Source organism: Anas acuta, chromosome 3, assembly GCF_963932015.1.
Source record: "Anas acuta chromosome 3, bAnaAcu1.1, whole genome shotgun sequence".
NCBI lineage: Eukaryota > Metazoa > Chordata > Aves > Anseriformes > Anatidae > Anas > Anas acuta.
Genome location: NC_088981.1, coordinates 8,334,271 through 8,358,105, shown reverse-complemented (window position 1 = coordinate 8,358,105; position 23,835 = coordinate 8,334,271). Strand labels below are relative to the sequence as shown.

Here is a 23,835-nt window from a genome sequence, read left to right as displayed (position 1 = left end):
CAGTGTCTTCTTTAATTCCTTGCACACTATTACTAGATTTCTGAAGCTAGGCTATTTTCAAGTTTACTGAGAGCCTTGAACAATGTTACAGACACAAAGAGAGGGATAGGGAAGAAACCTGAGTTGATTCCAAGTGCGATAGTAGCCTATCAGAGGTAATAGATGTGTTACTGCAGCTCTGTTACAAGGGTGCAGGCACACAGTCTTCCCCTCCTTCAGAGCAGTCCTACGGTTACCTTTGGAATGCCCCATAAGCATAAATTATTAAAGTCATTTTATATGATAAAGTCTTTAAAGCGTTCTCATTTGCTGAATAATTAACTATCAGGATGATTTAAAATACTTAGTAAATTCAATGCCCCTGGGACAAACTGTCAGTGAAATTCAGTCTATTAACAGTAATGAATTTGCATCCAATTCATTTTATATGAAAACAAACATAGGAGTCTCCCATGAGTTTGTTTCATTGCAGATCAGATCTCACCTTAAACACTTGAAAATCTCAGCCACGGGTTTTGCTTTATTACACTTTATTCCAAGGTCCTTTCTTTTTGATTGATTGATTGATTTTTTTTATTTTCATAAACTGTTGTTAGAAAAAAAAGGGTCACAGAGTGTGGATTTTTTGACTGCAATGAAAACAAAAGAGAACTAACAAGTGCTTTAAATGTAAATTACTGCATTTAACTAACATTTTGAGAAAGGGAACAAAAATCATGCCAGTGCCAGAAGCTTTAAAATGCACTTTCCAACAAGTCTTTGTCCCCTAACCATCTCCTAAGCCAAGTCCTCATCATCTAGCCCTTGCTTTCTTTCAGTCAAATTGCCAATGGTCACATTTCCTAGAACAACCCCAAAACTCCTTGAATGCACACTTCAGGCTCCTACAAGAAGGCAGCAACCTAAGCAAATGAGACTACAAGGTGCGATCAGTACTGCTGGGACTCAGTTATAGTGAACACTGCCTTAAGGAATATCTGGTCTCTATGTCCTAAACCGTACAAATGTGAACCTACATCCACATCTGGTGATATTTCCTAAGCTAGCCCATCCCCAAAACTCAACTCACTTCTACTTGAAAATAACATGAGTCAGTGCTCCTGGCCAATTCCCAAGCTGCTGAGAGTGCTCCATCTTGCCTCAGATATATTTAATTTGTCAGAATATTTCTGCATACAGGGCTTACTTCAAACATAATATATTTTGAACTCAGACTTTTGGAAAAGTTTCAAATTCCTCCAAATAATGTCGAACGGCAATATAATTTCAACTTAAATTTATAGATGTCATCCAGAGTTCTGTAATCACTGGTGGATTCCTCACATATATTAAATCAAGATTTGTGTCAAGATATAGCTAAGAATAGATTTATTATTTCAAAATTTTCTGAATTTTAGCTCTTCTCAGTTCCACACCTGATCATGGTTTGCTATACACCGTTTCCAAGAAGGCACCATCAAAGTGAATAACAACTGTGTCCATTGGTAAAAACTACTGCAGACCTTCAGAGCATAGTAGGTTTTTTTTTTTGAGAATATTGCTGAGCAAGATGAAGTGTCAAGTGAGCTCGCTGCTATTCCCTGCCTATGTTTTTGGCAGAATCAGATATTTTGTTCAACTGATTAAAATCTGCTAAAGAAAATTATTCTCATACAATTTTATGTTTGACAGCCTGTGAAAATCTGTCTTGAGGCACGGGAAGATTGGGGTAATGGTATCGTACATCTCTGAGAATACAAAAGCAGTCTCCTCTTTGCCCACTCCCATTTGATCGGCAGGCCAGTGGCCACACTTGTCGTTACCTCTGCCAAAGCTTTCCCGTTGAATTATTTCTGTAGTAGACCTACAAGTTCCCTAATGAGGTCAGGGAGTTCTCATTTAGCCTTGCCTAAGCTATACTCTGTGCACCTCATTTCACTGTATTAAAACAGAGAGGACTTTCTGCCATATTGACAATATTTGCGGGCTTACTAATGAATTCTGTACATGGGTGTAGCCTTGCATGTTTGCTCCAGCAGTAACCGCATATAATGTTGTCCATGTTAGCAGAGCGCATCGTCTCGGTGCTGCAAGCTGTAGGTTGCTAATGTAAAACTCGAGTTGCAAAGAACTGACATGGCACTGCCTGCTAAGAAATGCCAAAACTAATAATGATCAGGGAGGTGAAGAACTCAGCCTTTCAGACATCATTGCTCAATGAATATCCAATGAAGAGCATATGTAGTCTGTGTCAGAAAGTTTCCCAAGGCCAACTTCCAACAAATTACATTAGGGCCTAGCAAGATGATTTTAACCTTCAAATCAATAGCTTTTACCCAAAAGGGATTCATGTTGCGACAAGACAGATAACTGCTGCATAGTTCAAAAGCAAATTGGGAAGCCCTGTATTTCTACTTAGAATTAAATTCAGAATATTAGTAGCACTAATGTTTAGGCAACATTTCTAACAGAGGTATCGTAATAAAAACACTGATGTTGAGATAATAGCATTGTTCTGAAAGGCTAGATGAGACTGACTAACATATTGGTGGTTCTGTAACGTCTCGTGAAAGTGCTTGAGGTTTTTCCACTTAAAATTGAATTTTAAAATGCTTCTGGAAATATTCCGTAATACTTGCAAGTGAGATAGGGCATCTTATCAGTTCTCACAAAGACTGAGGTCTAATTTCCCACACAGTACATAAAATGACGTTCAAAATATAGGGGCCCTAAAGGTTTCACCTTACTGGCAAGGAATGTCACTAGGTTGAACCTTAAGTGGAGAATGTTCATTTCTTCTCAGTTCTCTGACGGTGTTCTACACCAAATGGCTTACACGTTCTTTCTGATTGTTCGTAATTACACGTGCCACAGCATTTTGTCTTCTCACACAGTATGTCTGAAACACCAGTCTGCTCTCAAATACGTTCTGCTACCTCCAAAGTGCTTGTGTTTTACTCATGTCTTCACCTAATCCCAGTAGTCCACCTGAACCCACTTGCATTTCAAAACAACGTTTAGAATTGTCCCCGTTTTTGTAACCCTCCCTGTCCCTGCATTAGCCCAGTTGATAACAGTTGTTCTTCTTCTGATCCATAATGATTCCTTTATTCTACCAAGCAACAGAGTTCTTCCTTACCCTCATATACCCTTTCTGACACTGATGACAAAACCGTCTTCATTTCCTACTCTCCCTTGACACACACTTGCTATCAAATTTCAAGTAAACTAAGAATCCTAGCCTCTTATTTCATGGCATGGTTTTTATTTCACTGCACAATATTTTTATAATGTGTTTAAAAGGTATTATCCAGTATATAGATGAAATGTGATCTGGGAAGACTGGGGAGATACCTGTTGATGCTACAGTTTTCTGGAGCTCTGCTCCCTTCAGTTTCAGCATTAGATCTCCTGCTTATTTATTTAGATTTTCAGGTGAAGTTGGTCAAAACCTATGGCATCAAATCCTTTGCTTTTAGTTTTCTAGTAATATGACTTTTTTTTCCAGAGAGCCAGAAAAACGTTTTTAATGAAACGTTCCTTTTACGTGTAATCAGCAATAAACCTATGGCAAGAAATGAGTTTCACCACAAGCACTTTTTGAATTTTATACCACAGAAAATGAGAGTCTTTGAAGATCCATAGTAATTTTAAATGATTAAACTGTGTTCATGTGTACTTTCTCCTGCATGTATCAAAGCACACACAGCACTTGATAGAGAACCCACTCAAAACCCACTAAGAGAAGGTTTCCACCATCTTAAGTAGGCTTTGGATGGGGGTGTTAGCAAGTAACAAACTTGGGTATAGACCAGAACTTCTGTCCTCTGAAAAAAAAATAAACAACAAACGACAAAGAGTGTGGTCTGGAAGGATGTTCTACTTGATGTAGAAACTATTCGTGTCTCCCGGTTTCAAGAGGAGCTAGCTGGTGGCACCCAGTACTCACAGCACACAAGCCTGTTGCAGTGGTGGTTCTGAACTCAGAGCTTGACACACCAGCTTCGCTGGGGGGGTGACAATGCATTCCTGTATGTCTAAGTGGATCTGCTGAATCTTCTTTGTTTTCTTTTTGTTAGCTATATATTTTTTTTTAATTTTCAAACTACTAGTGAGGCTTTTAATATATTGAGAGGCACTGATTGTTCCCCGCCTTGTGTTCTTTTCGAGAAGTAGAGTTGTTTGTTTTACATAAGGTCTATAGTAATGCCAAACTATTTTTGGCTCCACCTCATCTCACCCCTTTGCTTGCTTGTGTCATGATGTCAGTTTTGATCTATACCTTCCCATTGCTAGACAGCTTTGCCTAAAGACATAATCCTCAGCCCCTAATAATTATAAGTACATCAAAGGCTAGCTGGTTTGCTTAGCTGCAGAGGTCTACACAAAGATCTGTGTATCTTCACTTGAAAGAGATTTATGGTTTTATGTCAAGCTTTAGAATAATCGTAGCATTCCTTTTTTTTTCCCTCCTTTATCATGACATATCCATGCCCACTGCAGAACCTGATTTAAAACACACCATTCTATGTCTGAAATGAAGACAATATTCTCCTTAGTATTTTAATTTTAACGATTCCCATATTTGTAATATCTGTCAACGGTAAAATTATGCCCCATTTAACATGAAAAAAATCTTTCTAAGGCCTCATAGATTAACAAGATTTTGCCTTCATTTTAAATGATGTGTTGAGTAGAAAAAAATAATAATAATAAAAAATCAGTAACTGAAAGAGACAGTTTTAGGGCATTAATTTTTTTGTTTATAGCCACATCCTGTGATTCTTTTATAAACAAAAAATTACACTATTTCCAAATTCTAGAAATTGAAAGGAGTTGTCTGTGTCTGATCTGTATTTGTTGTACTTACAATTAGGTTATTGCAAGGTACGTCTCTCATCACAGATCGTTTCTAGCTTATCCCTCCAGCAAAGTTGGTGCACATAAACAACAGAGAGTAGATGACACTAATTACCAAGTAAAGAACTTATTTTCCATGGCAACCTATCAAGAAGTAACTTACAAAAGTGAAAACAATTCACAGAGATATTCCTTGAGTGAGGATGTTACATGACAAAGAATGGTTCAACGTAAAAGATCTTGAAGGGATGCCCACGGCATGGCATTGCAGTAAAGACAAGTGAATACTCAAGCAGTAATTTATTGTACAGCTAGGAATTTAAATAGTATGCTTCCTTAGTTATCTACTTCAAAATAAACATAGAGATAGATTGTATGTATAGAGATGCATTACAAGTAAAAAGTCTAAAGTCATTAGAAGATACATTTTTTTAAAAAACAAGCGTAGCATTAATGCTTATATCCAGCCAAAATTTCTGTATGGATAGCTACATTTTGCCTACCAGGGTTACACCCTTTGCCATTGCAGTCAGAATTCAATGTTTCTTACTTCCCAACTCTGACACGAAGGCGTGTTGCCCTCCACTCAACAAACAACACACTCCATGAAGCTCTGTCTGTGTGCATGACCATATACATGAAAATAAAATAATAAAAAAAGAAACTTTCTGTTCTGTAAGTTCTGCAGGCACTAGTCATCACCCTCACAAGAGTGAGCAGCTGGAGAAATTTGTATGTGCCACTCCCCAAAATATAATCCTCAATAAACTAGGATTATCAACCAGTTTAGGAAGTGATTTTGAAAACTTTGAAGTGAAATGTGATGCATGGGGGGGATCATTTTATTAATGCTATTTATTTTCCTGCTGCTTTCTTAACATTAGCTAAATGCCAAATATTTGGGCATCAGCTATTATGATGAGTTGTTCAGACAAGCTGTAGAATACCAAAAGTAGAATTAGGCTACTTATTTATGGTAACCACATTTGAAAAGGCTCAAGCTTTGGAAAAGCATGTAGAAATTATGTCAGGATATGGTTGAAACAGATGACTGCTGGCAAATATTTCTACATCTCAGTAACTTTTGTCACACATGAGGAAAGCCTTTTACAGGATCGAACCCCTATTTTTTCTTGCTAGCTGCGAAGAACGGAAAAAGGACATTTGGGGTATTAGGAATTTGAGTTCTCAGTGCTGACTCCATATACTGAAGTCAATTTAAATAAAAAGCACGGGTAGTTAAAGTAACTGTTGAAACAAGCTATCAAAGAAATTGGTGCATGGAAGGTGTCTTTGCATGGAGACTAAATGAATACCTTTCTGGGAAATAGGTTTTAACCAAATACAATTTATGCATTAGTCAAACACAAGTTTTTCTGGCTCAGTGTAGGATACCTAGATGAAATTTAATGACCTGTAATTCACCGTAGGTCAAACTAGATGATTTACACTGTATCATTATAGTATAATATTCATATGTTTTGGATTCCTGTCTTGCCTACAGCTCTGTGAAAAAGCCCCTGGTAAATCTCCCATTAGCTTCAAAAGGCCCACATGTAGGCTGAAAGACTGCAGTTAAAAGCCACATAATGTATATTCACACATCTCATAGTATGCACGTGTGTGTGTACATAAGTGGGTGTTATATTTACACATATGCAGCCAAAATGTGTCCAGTCATAAAAATAGCTCCAAATCTGAACACAAACGCTAGATTGATTAATACGTATTTATATCTTGCTTCATGACATCAGCAGCTGCAGAATCCTCTGCTGCTTTTTTTTTTTTTTTTTTTGGAAAGAAGAAGAAATGATCACAGCTGGAGGTGCTTTCATAATTTCTGTAGCTGGCTGAGAGCAGAGTATCTGTATATTCACGGTGTGTCAGAGGCATGTTTGTCTCACACACCCTAGAGCCATCCTCGAGCCTCTGGTTTTCCAACAGGGAACTTGCCGGTTGCATTTCCACGCACCGAAAAGAGTTGGCAAACACATATTTGCATGGCAGTTGGTATGTGTTTTGTCCTGTTTGTTCTGTGTAACGTAACGTGATGTGACAGGCTGCAATTCATCACATCGGTGGCATGACAGCGGAGGAATTGGAAAAGAGGCATAATGGTGGGCTGATGCAAGGTGTCAACTTGACATTAGGCTTTGATATCTCAACATTAAGTCTTTTTATAATGGTCTACCAAATAATTATCAGCAAACATTCCCCATGCAGGTGAGTTTAAGAAGCAGAGATCAGATATAGTGTAGTTAAACACCAGGAGAGGGATGCAGATATGCTTTTGGAAATACCAACTCCTGTAAATATGAGACACTTTGCACATCTGTTTTCCAGTCAAACAAACAAACAAAAACATTGAAGGACTCCTTATTTATTACATCCTCTTTCGCTACGTTCCCAGCCACACCACAGGCTCTTTCTTACATGGGGATGCTGTGGAACTGCTGATGGCAAAATCAGAGGTTGGAGCTGTTTTCCTCCACAGACTCCTGCACAAGAAACTGCTTAACAGCTCATCCCCAAAACACTGCTGCATCAAAAGCGAGATCTCAGCTCTTGTTGAATGCTTTCCACCCATCAAAACCAAGCGACCTGATAAAAGCCTGTCTTGGGGCTGCTGGCATTCTGCTCTGGTTATCGCTGTTGAAAGCTATAAATAAAATGCTCAGCTGGGTCCAAGGGTAAGCTTTGCACCCATCACTGTTGTCCATCTTGCACTTTCTAAAGCACCAAACTTGCCCAGAAGAAGAAACAAAATAGGTTGTTAGAGAAAAAAACAATGATGGAAAACTGATGAACAGTGCTTAATACAAAGCAGTGAGTACATTTAGAATAAATGACATTTTTCCCCTCAAAGTCCTCACCAAATGTATTTATTTTCAGCTTTTTGAAATATATTTTCCTCAACTGTTCTTCTTGTTGGTTAGTCTGCACTGAAACTTCTTCAGATCTCAGTGCAGTGAGACTGCTGCAGCTCCTGAACTCATGCATGCGTAATATCCACCCTTCAATAACATTCTTCACAGCATTTGTGGCACCAAAAGGTCCTGAATTGTGCTGGATTTCAAACTGTAAAATTTAGTCTCAAAAACAGATCGTGAGGCAACGTCGGTTATCTCTGCATTATTGGTGTGATGAAATGGCAAAATATTATAATAAGATGAAAAGATATCGTTAATAATAGCTTAAGCATGTATGGTGATCATTATAATTAGTTATTTACTGCAGGTACACAGCCAGTGTCCCACCTTTCCATCTTTATGATTAACCAAAGATGCAACAGCCACTTGATTTCTGCCTCCTGCCCTCCCAGCCCGGAGCCAGGCTGCAGAGACCACCTCCCTGGGGCACTCAGGCTCCTTGTGTCCTTGCTTCTTGTCCATTTTAAACTGCTGCCTTATCCTTTTTGCTCAAGGTATCCTGCCTTCTGCTACATCGTACTGTGGTTATTCACGTGCCTCTGCATTGGGTGAAGAGCAGATTTTGGGGCCATCCCAAGACCTTGCAGAAAGACCTCATGATTTCCCCTCACACCACCTGGAAGCGTTGCTGCTCACGCACCATCAGCAGCCTGACGAGTGCTCACCCTCTGCCTGTGCCATGTGAAAGGAAGGGTTTGGGACCCAGTCTAAACTTCTCTTGAATGAACTTCCAGTTCATTGCTAAATAAACAGAGTTTTAATAGGAAATAAACAGAGTTTTAATAGGAAATAAACAGAGTTTTAATAGGAAAGCATGCTCAAAGCAAGCTCTGGAATAAACAGAGTTTTAATAGGAAAGCATTCCTGAAAAACTCCCATTTTCCTCCAAAACTCCTGGAAGAAGGATGAGCTTTATTATTATTATCAGCTACACTGCCTCAGCTCATCCCCTTGTGTGAGAGCCTTGCTGCTCGCATGTTGGGGTCAGCGATGGGATGAAGGTAGTCCTTTATGGCCACCAGCAACTTTCGGGGTGACTTTGGCCGGCTCATCTTAGCCTTTGGTGCTCTTGTTTCCCTTTGGGGACTCCATGAGCCCTGTGTGACGTGTGCTTACGGGTGCACCCCATCCTTCCTGCAGCATCCCCCATGGCCCCTCGTTCTTTATCCTGCAAATTCAGCACCGCGTCCCCTGGCTTTTCTCCTCCAGCATCTTCTTTCCAGCAGTGCCCTCCCAGGGGTTAACCGCACAGCCAGGGGAAGTCCATTTTCTGAGCTCACTTATTTTCTATAAATTGAAGGATTTTTTTTTTTTTTTTTAAGCAGAGCGTAGAACACGCCCCTGGGAAATGAACCATAACACTCTAGTTCCCAGCTGCCATTAGGTGTCAGTGTGACAACAACCATGATGCACAAAGGCTGTTGCAGGGCGCAGGCACGCCACCCCATCTGAAACTTCTGCTAAAATCAGGGAAAACACAACATGCAACCGAGAGGAAGGGAAGGGAGGAGAAAGCCAGAAACATTTTATTTCGGGTTTTCCCACCATCTGATTGAAGTTTTTTACAAACAGATAAGGATGTTTGCATTGCATCCAGTGTGTCTCGGGCTCCCAGTGCTGCAGTTGTCAGAGAGGTGTAATATTTACAAAACCAGGAGAGCTTCTGCACACACTGACCCGACACCCCATTTTGGGGCAAAAGAGACAGTCTATCAGACTATTAGTAATTTGCAATCTGTAGGAGGTCGGTGGCTTTGCTGTTAATTATTCCTGTAAGTGATGTGTGGCAGTGTTGATGGTTATAGGTGGGTCCTGCACAAGTTGGATAAAATACTGTATTAGAAAAATAACTAGGAGTTCCATTCCTTCAGAAGAAAAGAATATAAATAAATAAAAATAAAACAACTTTTTGCACATTAAATAGTACATTATTTCAGTGTATCGGTGGTATGCTTAATAAGTAGTAAAAACATGATATATATTGGGGAAATTGCAATCATTTGTAAACCAAGTTTCAAGCACTTTCCAAAATGAGATGAGAAAGGGAGCAAACGATTTTTGTTTACATGGGAGTTTTGGAAGTTAGTACAGTAAAAAAAATATCTTTTCAGAAGATAATTAATTTCAAAAATATTCTCCAGCTGCCTCTAGTGTTGAGAATGCCTCAGGTACTTGTAGGATGACATTTTTCCCCCTAACTTTTGGAACTGGAGACATCTCCACCATTGGCTTGGATCAGATTTAGGTCAGGCTAAATCAGCTTGGCCTTCCCAAGGATCAGGGAATCTGTTGTGCAAGAAAATCCTTTGGATGCAGCTTCGTCTTGCTCTTTCCTCCTTTGAGATAGAAGAGATTGTGAGCATCGCTCGAGTTTGTTTGTTTATTTGTTTGCTTTGGTAGATTAAATCTTGAGCAGCACCATGCTGCTGTGATAAACATCTGAGTTTTTCTTTTAGCTACTTGCAGTTCTCCAAAAACTGCACAACACAGGAGTGGTTAGCGCTGAGCGTCTTCTGCACAGCACAGCGTAATCCCGGCCAGAGCAGCGTCTTGGGGTTACCATCTTTCTTACATTTCCCTGAGTTGCATATCTGTGGTTCTCTGCACGAGGGCAAAGACTTTCCAAATGTTGTACCCCTGCCCCACTTCGAGTTGGGGATGGGGAACAGAGAGCCTCATATGCCCATCTGACCTTGTCCTTCTAATAGATAATTACAGGCTTTAGAAGATGCCAGGTTAAATGGCTCCGGCCACCTGCCAACACAAAATTGTGAAGTAATCCTGGGCCATTTTCATAGTAAAAGTTGCCACGATGATGATCTCCCACTCCTTATGCTATGCAGCTTGCCTAGAAAGCCATCTCCTGGACTCCAGTTTATCTGCACCTTCTCTCTCTTTCCCTTTTTACTATCTTAAATGGTAAAAGTTGGTCTTAATGGTCTTAAAAGTTATTCAAACTTCCTTTATATCACGTGCCATCTAAAACAGCCTGAAATTGTCCCACAAAACATGAGGTGGGAGGAAGAGTTTCCACCCTACAACGGGCCGAGGCAGAAGAAGCAGAATCAGGCTGTAAGGAAGGACTGCGAGGATATAGCCAGAGCCTGGCGGATAGCAAACACCTCTGGGTGATGCATGTCTGCGTGAGAAGGGCTGGTGGTGGCATGTAAGGAAAGGAAAAGCTCGCTACGGTAATGCAGGAATGTGGAAAGATGCTTTGTAAGGGCAAACTTTCCCTATTGAACCTTAATTGCTTTCCGTGGATACAAAACGCACTTTAAGTGATGAAAGGAGTGGCTGACAAGCAACGCTGTATTCAACAGGTATCAGAGAATGTGTTCTAGGTTAATTGCCTTCTCATTAAAAAAAAACAAAAATTATTTTATTTCTCTAACAAGGTGAGCATCTGTCTGAGACACAATCTTATCTCCAAGCTCCTGTTGTGCACTTCAGTGAGAAGAGGAGCAAGACAGGGAATGAAACAGGGCTGGGGAGAACCTGTAGGGGCCACGGGGATTTTTTTCTCGGTGATTTTTTTTTTTTTTTTCTCAGCACCAGGCATGGGCTCTTTGCTTCTCTTCCCATCCACCTTCCTCCCGGTTGCCTTCAGAAGCAGGAGCAAGGCCAGGAGCTGCCCACAGCTCCCTCCGGGGCTCTGAGCTTCCCAGCCGCTGCTCCTGCTGACGGAGTTTATTTAAATAGGCAGGGAGAGAGCAGCCGTGTTTGCAGAAGGCAGTGCGTCGTGTAAACTACCTCCGTGAGTTTTTTGGTTTATTTTAAACAAAACACAAACCACCCTGGTGTTTATGCCAGCCTGTAATTGAGGGACACCAGGCGGAGGAAGATCTTCCCAGGGAGTGGAAGGAAGAGGCTGGGAATGAAAACCTGCTCTCTCTCTCTCCAAGGATGTATTTCCCCATCCAAAAGCCGTACAAAGCACAGCGTGCCCTATTTCCAAAGCTTTGCATTTTCCTTCTAAATGATTCCCTTTTCTAACAGCGAGGCTCGGGAAGGAAAACGTCCACTCGTTAGTGTGGGATTTCAGATGCCGATACGGTCACCTTGGCTTTTAAGGCCTTTGGGCACCCAAACCAGGGAATGTGCTGGTGGTTATCAGCAAGCCCGTGCAGCGAAGCCCTGTGCGGGTGAGTGACAGCCCATAAATGCCTATCAGGGAGGACCTGCCCTTATATCTGCTTCAGTGGCTTGATTAGCCACACCTTTCTCGTAAATTGTCAAGTGTCAATCAGGGTGCTCCAGAGATGGTTAAAACAAGGCGTGCTCTAATACCCCAACTTCTTTTATGTCCCAGTGCCTTAAGGTGCTTTTAGAAAATGCATCCAAGTTTTATCTCATATTGTAGGATTTAGCCAGGAGACACAGAACAGAGCACCGTATAAGTGTCATTAAGAGCTGAGCAACAGGATGTCAGCGTGTATATTATGCACGTATGTATATATATATATATATATATATATATCTGCATGTGTGTGCAAACACACAACTTGCATATGAGCACATCACAATTCATTTTTGTACCAGGTAGGTTTAAAATAACACGTTAGTGCCAAATGCATAGCAAGTTTTGTATACGTTGCACCAGTGCTGCTAATTTTCTATGCCCAAACACACAGACCCATAAAAACTTGGCCTTTGTTTTATGGAAACTTATCCAAGAAATTCAAAGCCTGATATCCTTATTTTTAAGGCACAAGAAGTTTTATAGAAAGTCATCATTTTTGAATGGACTGAAAAAACATGTAAGCACTTTTAATTTTGGTACATGGTACATGGCATTATGCATGTTGATATTGGAGTAAGCTTAGTCTATACAGCCTTCCAGCATAAATGACTTTTTTTTTTCCATGAGACCCACTGCCTATGAGTACATTTGTCTGCCAGAAGCCAGAAAGCACTACTGATTAATTATTGTTTTGTTTAAAGATGGTATTCCCATTTTTTTTTCCTGTTACTTTTGTTAGGCAACTAACTGGTCCCAACTTTTTCTTCATTAAAAGAAAAACTCCTTTTAATAAGTGTGGGCTTTGCACTTCCAAACTTCAATGGCATAGAATTTTTCACTTGATCAGAAAGTTGATTTAATTTGCTGCTAGGTTAAATGTTAAAGGTTTCAGTCTTATGACCATGAATTCTCAAATTAAATTCGGTGCATTGCTTAAATTTCTAGCTGCAGTGCATTTAGCCTAATTGCTTTGGTAAGTTGGATGCTTAGTAACTACCACTCTTCTGAATTTTAGTCTTTAAAGGAGAGCAGTGAAATAAAGCCTGAGGGGCACAGGTGGGCTAGCCTGCTCTTTGGGACTCGACTGTGGGGTCTTTGGATATCTCTTCCAGTCTGACCACATCCTCAGACCATGTCTGATGAGGCTGTTCTGCTGACAAGGGAGAGAATTTAAACACCTGTAGGTTTTAGCTATTTAAACCCAAATCAGTTTTGAAGCAACAAGAAAGGCTGAGCAAAATGGTTCAGATTTCAGTCAGTTGTCAGCTAAATGTGTGCACTGGGCCTTCAACTATTTGGCCAGACACATCTTGATTGCTTAGCTTTTGTTTTCGCCCTCGGAAAGTCAGCTGGATAATACCCCCTAGCCAAAGTCTATTCTGTGATGCTATAAGCGGGCAGGGCTGGGGGGAAGTGGAAGAATTCACCAAAAAAAAAAAAAAAAAGACAGAATTATCCTGATTTTTGTCAGCCAAGATATTGGCTCTCATTTGCACTTTCCTTATGATATTAATTATAGAAATAGTCAGGTCTTGAGTTTATCCCCACTGATGCAAACGTTACGGTGGGCTCTTAGCAGTCACAGTGCAGACACAGGGGTGATGGAAGTGGCAGAGGAAACCTCCCCCGGCTGCACCACAGGGGCAAGCCCCGAGTATCTAGCTTTTTCCTCTTTGTTTATGGCATTTTTAAGGCTTTTAGTTCTCACGCAACGTATATGTCATTAAATGGCTGATGCCTCTTTGCACACATTGTTGTGATGGCCTGTGGCAACCTGAATTAATTGTTTCAGTAGTTGGTGGTGGTTACTAGCAGTAATTATTATAATTTGCATTTATAAAAACACCTTTCATCTAAGGATCTCAAAATGCTTTTGCGCACATTTAATTAAGCTTCACAACATCCTGTGAGGTAAGTGTCAAGAGTGTTGTTATATCCATTTTTACGCAGGATTCTCCAAGAAAACAAGGTCAGTCCCTAACGCGACTGGTATTTGGTTCACATCACACTTGCACAGGACGGAGCAACTAGCACAGCTGCAGGAATTAGGGGTGCCGATCTAGGTCACTTTGCATCTCCCACATAGCTCTCGCTGCCGCCACGCTGAGCCACCACGTATGCAGTCAGAGCAGCCTCAGCCCAGATTTCCAGGCTGAGAGGGCCCCTTGCTTCCCACGAGCACGCCAGCCGCAGAAAAGTCTTGGGAAGCAAAACAGACCGTGTGTTGCACAAGGCAACAAACCATGCTGCAAAGATCTCTTCCCTTGATCATTTTCTACATTAATATTTAAGCCCCTCTTTGCAACCTGCAAGACGTTGTTGACACCACAGCCAAAGCCAAGAAATGAGGTGCAAGCAACGTGAAGTCATCCTTGAGGAGTCACTCGCTTGTCCTAGAAGGGGTTGCATGCTCTTCATCTCCAGCCTTAGATCAAACCTGATGGGCAGCCAGCACTTTGGAGATCAGCTGAGTCCTAGACTACCACTTGACCATGGTATTAAAGGTGAGGACCAACTCAAGCAGGAGACAGCTTTGAAAAGCCCATTTCTTCTTCAACAATTTGCCAGTGTTGTTTGAATTGGAGCTGGCTTCCTGCAAGCTCTGTTGATCACTGTATTAGCCCTGAGGAAGATAGGTCTATGTAAGTGCTTGCAAATTGAGCAAGAAGTCCAGGGCCTCACGAGTTCTTCACCATCCCCATCATTTTATAAGGCCTTGTTTACATATGGCAATGGCCAGATTAGCTGTTTTGAAAGAACTTCGCCTGTGGATGCACTTATTCCAAAATAAAAGCCACTTTGCTCTTCTAAATTAAGTGGACTTACGGGTAGGGAATGATTATTCTGAATAACACGAGAAAGAAAATAATTTCTTTCCACAATGGATCGTTCAGCCAGCATATTCTGAAGCCTGGCTCATGCCTCACGCTGCTGCTTTTTAAGGCAGTGGCACAGTCACAGATTCGTCAGCAACCAATTTTGGTTTCAGCTTGTCCTTTTTCCAAAGAGGGAGTGGCGATGCCAGGTGAGAGGCAGGTTGTCTTTGCCAAAGGTGACAGAGCTCTCTGTCTTTACCTGACATTGTTTCTGGTTTACCTGACAGCATGAAATAATGCCTGAAAACGTTCTTGCTTTTTATTAGCGCCAGAAAGCTCAAATGGTAGAGACTTCAGTGTGTCCCACATGCACAGGAGATGCCAGTAGCAGCAGGGGCTTTGTCCTGGTTTCTCTGCAGGAGCACCCCAGAGATGTCCCAGGAAAGTTGTTCCTGCACCCCTGCTTAAGCATGCCAGGAGCATCTTCCCAGGGATGATGGTGTTGCTTATCCCCAAATCTTTCTGGTTCCCCTGAGTCAACGCACAGGATTTATTCTGTTCCTGTGTTTCTCTTGTTGAGGAGGAAACGCCTGGCAGCAAGAGGAGAAGGTCTGGCATAACAACGTATGTCATTTGATGTCATCTGGTGTCATCTACTGCACTCTTAGCAGAAGGGAAGGACAGGCATTGGGCTAAGCGTGCCTTTTTACTGAAGGTCTTCCTGTGATCCAAACTTGTTCATCTCTACTGCTGCATAGGAAGGACAAAAGAAAAGAAAAGAAAAGAAAAGAAAAGAAAAGAAAAGAAAAGAAAAGAAAAGAAAAGAAAAGAAAAGAAAAGAAAAGAAAAGAAAAGAAAAGAAAAGAAAAGAAAAGAAAAGAAAAGAAAAGAAAAGAAAAGAAAAGAAAAGAAAAGAAAAGAAAAGAAAAGAAAAGAAAAGAAAAAGATGAAAATGCAGGAGTGACCTGGGGCTTGCCAGAATGCAGTGCCATGGGAATCCCAGCACCAGGCCCACAGAGGGTCTTGTTGCTGCTACGAGAAAACTATGGCACTAAAAATCAGTACTTTGAGGATTTGTTTCTTTTGGGGGGGAGTTAAAAAATCTGCTCATCTCATATTGCAGAAATGACTTGATGGGTGCTATATTATCCTCTCTGGACCTCAGTCGTTCCCAAAAATTCAAGATGAACTCTGCCTGCCCAGGCACCAGAGTCAATGCCCTGGGGAATTTCTTCATATCTAAGGGATACGCAGGATGTGTACTCGCATGCCCTTGCTGCCTCTCAACACCAGCTGTACATGCAGTTTTGCTTTAGGAACCTGTACCTCCAGTATTGCAATATCTCTTTCAGTCTCTGTCATCAAGAGTTTAAATACAGTTCAGATCAGTGTTAGTGGCCCAGCTCCAGCGGAGGAGAATTGCTGCAATTCGTTATCTTGACAAATTAACTGGTCTGAGGCAATTCCTTTTTGAGAGAGATACAATTAGCTAACTCTTGAACTCTAGCCTTGCTCCAGTGCTGTGGCATAGCTATGCACCTGCTCGAAAAGTCCTGATAACGCAGCTGAGGCTTTTCCACCTGTAAATGTACTCCTGCACCAAGAGCCACCGCGTGGTGTGGCCTTGCCTTGCTGTCCTTGCGGTGCTCCCGTGCCCTCTGTAGATGATGCAGACCTCTCTTGTAAAGGACTCTGACCTCAGCCGATTGAAGGAAGGGCTGTATGAAGACCAAGGAGGTCTTGTTGAAGAGCACCTAGGGGATGGAGCTGGTTGCGATCCCTCAGTCCTTATATACCAGGAGAAAGCTGGGTTAACATCAGGTGTAGGAGCTGATGCTCCGGTTTCCCTCACCCTGGTTTCCCTCACCTCCTGTCCTGGAGGAGCAGCTCCTTTCTGCCTCTTCCTACCAAGCAGTGTGTTCCCATCCTTCCTCCAGCCCTGTGTGTGCAGATGCAGTTATTATCCATCTCCTTGTACGAAGCAGCTCCTCCTGCCCTCAGCAGCAGCTCACCCTTGGGCATCATCTTCCTTGCACAAGCGCTCCCAGATGCTAAAAGATACCCCTTAACCATTCATCCAGGCCTTTTGGAAACTGTGTGGGCTAAAGCTGGCCAGCAGAAGGCTTGTGCCTGCCTGGAGCCTCTATGTATGGACTTAGTGGCTGGGAGGTTCCTTGAGCTCCTCTTTGAACTCCAAGCCTTCAGCATCCGAAACATTTAACCCTCAATTTCTTTTCCACTTTATCAGTTTGGCCAACTTCCAGCTGGCAGCATTTGCTTGCAGACTTCCATCCCGCGTCTCGTGCTTGCAGATGCCTCTCTGTCTCAATTAACCCCCCCCCCCCCGAGATGGTTTTCTTCTCCCCTCAGCCAACCTCCCTCCCGCCTGGCCGGCACAGCCCCTTCCTGCTCCTGGAGGGCAGAAGCTGGGAGGGGAGAAGCTCGGTCCTTGGGCTGGAGGTGCCAGGCAGAGGGTGTGCCTCACGGATGGGCGTCACGAGGAGCAGCCGAAGGAACACGCAAGCTCGGCAGCGCCTGCTTCGCCCGCTGTGGGTTGGGGCTTGCAGTGCCGGAGGCGTTTGTGCCTCCGTGGAGTCTCCAGAGCATCGTTTGTGAGAAATCAGGGCTTCCCTGAAAGCTTTTGCCGAGGTGCCTTGGAGCACGCACCTACATTTCCACTGCTGCAGCCTGCACCCCGAGCAATGGGGATATCTGTGCTCACCAGCAGCTTTTGCCCAGCTTTCCTCCAGAACTGGTGTTTCCAGAGAGTCACTTACAATGGGAAAAAAAAAAAAAAAAAAAAAAGGAAAAAAGAAAAAAGAAAGAAAAGGTCTAAAGTACCTCTTACCAAACAAAGCAAATGCCTAGTCACCAGGAATGTCCTCCCTCCTATGCCTGCTGTAATTACCCAACAATAGCAGCCTTGGGTTGCAGGGGCTGAGCCTTGGCACTCCGGCGTGTTCACATGCATCAGCAGCCGAGAGGAGAGCTGCTTGCCTGCTGCCAAGATTACGAGGCAAACTTCACATGGTTTGGGCAACCCGATAAAATCTAGAGGTGCGAGCTCTCGATTGCTGGGACACCAATCAAGCCTTTGAAGTGAAAGGGCCTGGAATCAGAGCAAATCCTCGGTTGTTCAGGCTCCTTCAGCTGGCGACCCATCACAGCTTGGTGCTACCACATCTGGATCATCCTGTAAGACACACCTTTTTTTTTTTTGTTTTAAATTAAATAACATTGGCACTGCTAGCGTAGTTCCTAAGGAACCTGACTACCTAGGCTCCAGGGAGACATAAAATGAGCTGTTCAGCCTATATAGTGGTTAACTTAATCTCGTGTATGATTCTAGCAGAGCAAATGAGTAGTAAAGATTGAAATCTCTGTCGGAGCTAGTGAAGACTTGGCATTTCCATTTGAAGAAAGTTTTAACGCCAGGTCTCACTGCAAGCTGCACGAGACTGCTAACTACCATACAACTGCCTAGCCCACCGAAAAAAAAATGTTTATAAATGTTAACTGCTTCTTTACTTTTATCACATAACTTTTATTTAAATTATTACGTTTCCTGGCACGCCCACTGAAACAGTTTTGCTGCTGCTAATGTGCCTAATATCCAACTAGTGAAATAATGACATGTTATGCTAGCATTAAGGGCTGCTTCTACTTAGTAGTGATTGAAGTGCCTTATCTTCTCAAGTATCAAATTGTTAAATTACAACACAAATGGGAGATATTCTGATTTAATATACCTTTTCCTGCTCTCTCAGCAGCAGCAGCTGTTCTCAGTGAGTTCTAAAAGTACTGGGAAAACAGTCTTTCAACAGGGAATTTTTGTCAAATGAAGATATGTCAGCTCTGGAAATTAACTAAATAATTTAAAAAATAATCTAAAAGTGAGAAGCCATAGAAGGCTAGACCAAAACAAGCAGAGACATTAATATTTTTCCCACAAACAAAGCTGGTTGTTCTTAAGTGGTTTCTCTGCAGGAATTTGTTGAAACTAAACAATTTCAATAGATTCTGTTTATTTAGAAAGGCATTTTAGGAAAACAATTGTAGCCAGAAAAAAAAAAAAAAAAGAGAGAGAGAAAAGAGCTGACCCCACTCAAGTGAACAATGGAAGTTCCCATTACTTTCAGTACCTGAAGAATGCTACCCAATGGCTTCAGAAATACATGTATTTTAGAAAGCCAGGGATAGAGTTAAGATGGAGCAACCTGTTAATGAGGGAGATCATGCTTAACCTGATGCCTTCTGTTGCAATTATTTTCCTTTCAAAAAAAAAAAAAATCTAACTCACAAAAATGTGAGAACTGGATTTCAACATGCCAAAATAATGATAAAAAAATAGATAGAGAATTGCATCCATAATACAAGGAGATAAGAATTTATTTGCATGGAAATAACTATTTGTGTTAAAAAGTGAATTTTGTTTTAACACCTAAATAAAAAAAATAAAAAGTGTGATTGTTCAGGTTATTCCTAAACTAGAGTGTTTTACAGCACGCACCTTGCTTATCCATTTGTATTACTTCAGATCCTTGATTTGTTTCTTTCCAGAAAACCTACTATTTACTTCTTTTTCTTAGAAGTATGTCTGAAGTCGGCGTGGTTCACTGGGAGTTCATTGGGATATATTTGCAACTCCTGAAGCAAAAACCTGATATTTTATCTTTAGCAGGAGTTACATTTTTTGAACTTATTGAATTTTTCAAAGATCAGCATGAAGAGTTCTGATCAAATGCTTGCTTCAGCGTTTTAAAGGCTCCTTGTGTCCCCGTTGCCTAAGGAGGTCGTACATTACGATTGCTCTGTAAACATCAGATTGTGCAGAATTGGCTCTGCATACCATGCCGAGCACACAAAGAAGAAGTCAAATGGCTTATCTCTCGCTTATCAACTAGTTTATTTTTCATGCCAAAAGAGGTTGTATTTTTACAAGAGCAGCTGCTGCTTTGTAAATAATTTAATGGCTTCTGTTAAGTAGAGCTGTCAGTTTTGCAAGCAATATTCAAAAGACGATTTTCATTTTGCCATGGGATTGCATGTTTTATTTTTTTTATTTATTTTTTTTATCCCTGAAAGCCCAGTGGAGGAGACTGGAGAATGGAAAAAGCTCGTGATTTGCAGACACAGATCCAATAGAGAATAGACACAGTTAAATAGCAGCACATACATGAGCAGGGAAGGCGTGAGATCTCATCACCCGCGTATCATGTTCAGAGCGTGTCCTGCTTGTTACAGCGCAGGAAAACTTTCAGTGGGCTTCTAAAGAAATGTGCTGGGCTCTTTCTGTCAGGTGCTAGATGGGGCCGTACATCAGCAAATTTTGGAAATGCAGAATGTGCATTGTGTGGTTGTGCTGGTATAATACCGATGGTGACAAATGCGATTTTGTAGATACAGATTTTAGTGTGATATGATTCATATTATTGCATCTGATAAATGACTTTAATGATGATAGCATGATAGCAAAACAATGATAGCAAAACAATGATAGCAAAACAATGCTAGCCAAAATACCAATTCTCAAGTTTTTAAAACACAAATTCAGATTCAAATCCCCAGATCATATCACGATAAGCAAGTACTATGTTAGAATTAAAAGTAGAAAGTGTTTATTGTGCAATATGCCAAAGGAAGATCCCAGATAACCTGAGGTGACATTTGCGAGTCCTCCAAAGCCAGCACCAAGTCAGGTCTTCACCTCGCACTAATCTGATGTAAGGACCACCACCTCTGCCATGCTGTTGACAAAATTCTTCCCTTTTTTTTAGTTAAATGTGGGATACGTTGTCCCTGGTATAGGAAGGACTGTATTTTTTCAACAGTGCTCCTTGCACATTTTTTTTTCCTGCCATAACAATTCTTACCGGGAATGCAGGTCGCTGTCCCACAACAAAAATGTCCATTTCTTTGTGGCAAAATGCTCGTATCAGATGTTTTTATGGCTTTGAACTGCTGGTGGCATCTGATCTTACCTACTGTCACACTACAAGTCTGCAGCCCTACACCCAGACAGAATACCTTAAGGTTACTAATATCAAACCCCTTCTTCTCTTGGCTGCTCACTGCAACAGGCTTCAAGAAGAGACCTTCAGAGGAATGTACTTTAATTGCCCCAGAGCACGCACATTTTTTCTCCCCTCCTTTCACCAAGGCCAGTTTATTATTCAAGGCAAGTCTATTATTTATTCATTGCAGCGTCATGTGCCTGCTTAGAGGTGTGTTGCCCCCTGACTGAGTTGGCTGTTTTCAGCAATTCCCTGCGTTATTCCACCTTTGGGAAACAGAAGCACAGAAAATATTGGTTACTGGAGAAAGCCCAGCCTTTTGCCACACTTTACCCACTCTCACACCGCAGATGCAAATAATATCCACGTAGCACAAAGACTAGAAATAGTCCGCAGAAATCTGACGGTGTTAGCTCTTTAGGACCGAGAGATTTAGAAACACTTACAAGTAGGTTTGCCCTCCTAAGCTGGTGAGCATCCTGGGTCTTTGGCCAAAATGTAAACTGGTGGTATAGCAACGCTCACAAGAGCATAATCTTCTCTGCACTGCCCATGGTGTTGCCATGGGTATTGTGCAGATTAGCTTATAGGGGATCCAGGAAGGCAGAGAACAAGGGGAGAAAAACAGGATTCAAAGAGGAAAAAAAGAAACGCAAAAGGGTCTGATGGTTTAAAGAAAAAAAATCTTTTAAAGTCTGTATCTGTAACAGGATTTTTCCGTAATCCAAACTCTGCTACACTGGGGTTTGGTTATTTTATTTATTAATTTATTTTAAGGATTACATCTTGAATATGCAGTTCCTCCTCTCTATTTCCAAGCAGTTTGGACATTTTCAAACAATTTCCTTCCCCACAGGGCTCAGACTGGAACTCGGGAACAGGAGGCCTTCCCTTCACATGTCTGAAGGCTTTGGGTCGTGATCGTTAACCAAAATATTTTGACAGAAAGATAAGGCAGGTTTTTATATTTGAAGGAAGGAGTTACACATGCAAGGGGGATTGGTCCAATGGATAAGATTTGGATCTGTGTGGCAACGGCGAAATACTCCCATGCAGCAGCCTTTGGCGGCCAGCTAGGCCTTCTGGAGTTAACAATTTAGGAGGCATTTCCTCCTTGCTAGCTAAAGCCAACACATGCTCGCTCCCTTCTGAAAGCTCTCGTGCATATTATTATTGCTGGTAGTTGGCTACTTGGCCTCCTTTTCAAAGGAGAAGAGTCGGGGTGAGAGCTGTGTAAGCGTGGAGTTTTCCACTGGATTCGATCCATTACAAGAAGCCGCTCTTGTCCTTATTGACACCTCAGGCGAACAGCTTGCAGCTTGCTTGGTACTTTCTCATTAAGGAAGCCTGATACCACAACTTGATCTGTCTTAACAGGACTTCTGGGGCAGTCAGAAGAAGAAGACATGCCACACGAAGCTTGTGTTGACCGGCCTCCAGCGCACGGAGGAGAGCGCGACGTGCCCGCTCCTGGCCCGTCCACCAGCACACGGAGCTGCTCCTGCAGGTGAGCTCTCTTCTGCTTCCATCACTGGTGTCTCACAGGGCCTGGAAAGTCCTGTATTTCCATAACAGAACATGTAAAGGCGGGAGCAATTAACTAAAATGCTTTTTGAATGTGTGTTTTGATGTTCTGAACTTTCCTGACAACCCCATCCGTGTCTGATCGTAAGCGCGATAAAACATTAAGAGCTAGGCAGGAACCAAGACAAACCTGGAAGCTGGGAGGATGTGGGATGGACACAAAGCAATCTCCAGAGACATGGATAGTTTGCAGGTATTTCACATGCACTAGCACAACCATTTTTGAATTAAAACATTTGGACAGACACAGCCTCCTCTGATGAATATGCAGAAGAGAGACTGGGACGGAGCAATGGAACTGCTGTGCTCGGCAGGCACAGGTAGTGAGCAGCTCTTTTAAAAATCAAAAATTATCTTTACGTGGGTCTGTGATCTCACTGCTAGTCTGTCATCAAAATCCCTGGGATGATGATTCGAGAGTGCGCTTCTTCCAAAGTTGAATGAAACCTGGGACTTACCTACTAGGAGAGAAACAGTGGGCCTGGCCTCTGTTTATTCTAGAAGCACATAGATGCTTTTGTTGCTGATGAACAGCACAGCATCTTGCAACAGGTGGGAAATTATAATGAAACAGGTAGTCTGTAAAGGTTTAAAAAGCATTTTTTTCTATTTTTCTTGATTATTATTGACAGAAAAGAAACCATATTCCCAGTGATTATATAGATGCATTTATTTTCATTTTCTGTCCTTATTATATGTAGGAACATTTAATAAATCTAGTGTGAGTAAAACATCCACATTGGCAAATCATCTTAAGTATTTGTGTGCAATTGTGCTGAATGCATTTTTGTGTGGGCAAGAATCACGTGTCTTTCTCCTTCTGGAAATCAGTGTATTGCCTAGTTTTCTTTCTTCTTTCACGTGAAGAGACTGAGGTTTTTCAGTATTAGATAATATCCATTATACCTTCTGCACACCATTGGTGAAACACATTATAAGTAGTCTACCGTTTTTAGGATACAGAGTGCCATCTAAGGCTTTCAGAAAGACCTAATAAATTTGGATATGGAACCTGGTTTTAAAAATACAGTTCACAGCTATTCCATCTTTGAGGATGAAGACAGCACTGTAGTGATATGGGCAAATAAAGACAGCAAGGTTGTGCTGAAGATGGTATTTACTACAGAGGACTTCATAAGTGCCCTGGTGAAAGGAGTTCCTTTACCAGAGTCCTCGAGCAGCAGCTAATCCCAAGACGCCTCTGATCCGAAGGTATAAACATGCTGTCCTCCATCAGCTTGCCTTTTCCCTCTTGGAGTTTGCTGTGACTCACATGTCCCTGGCAGTGCCACATCTGCCTTCCCTGGGCTTCTTGGGAGCAAGATGCTGGAGTTCAACTTCCCTCCTACTCCCCAGCTTCCCAACTTGACCCGTGCCATCCCGGGTGGGTCACCAAAAGCTGCTGAGCC

The 23,835-nt window shown here is 41.9% G+C and overlaps 1 protein-coding gene across 2 annotated transcripts in view; it reads left to right on the top strand.

Annotated features, from left to right (window-relative positions):
- Positions 1 to 23,835, top strand: part of WDPCP (WD repeat containing planar cell polarity effector) — a 150,327-nt gene that overhangs the window by 111,753 nt on the left and 14,739 nt on the right. For both annotated transcript variants that reach the window (XM_068675584.1, XM_068675582.1), the window contains one exon: positions 22,220 to 22,349. In XM_068675584.1, the coding sequence (XP_068531685.1) occupies positions 22,220 to 22,349 (130 nt within the window). The remainder of the gene's footprint in view (positions 1 to 22,219; positions 22,350 to 23,835) is intronic.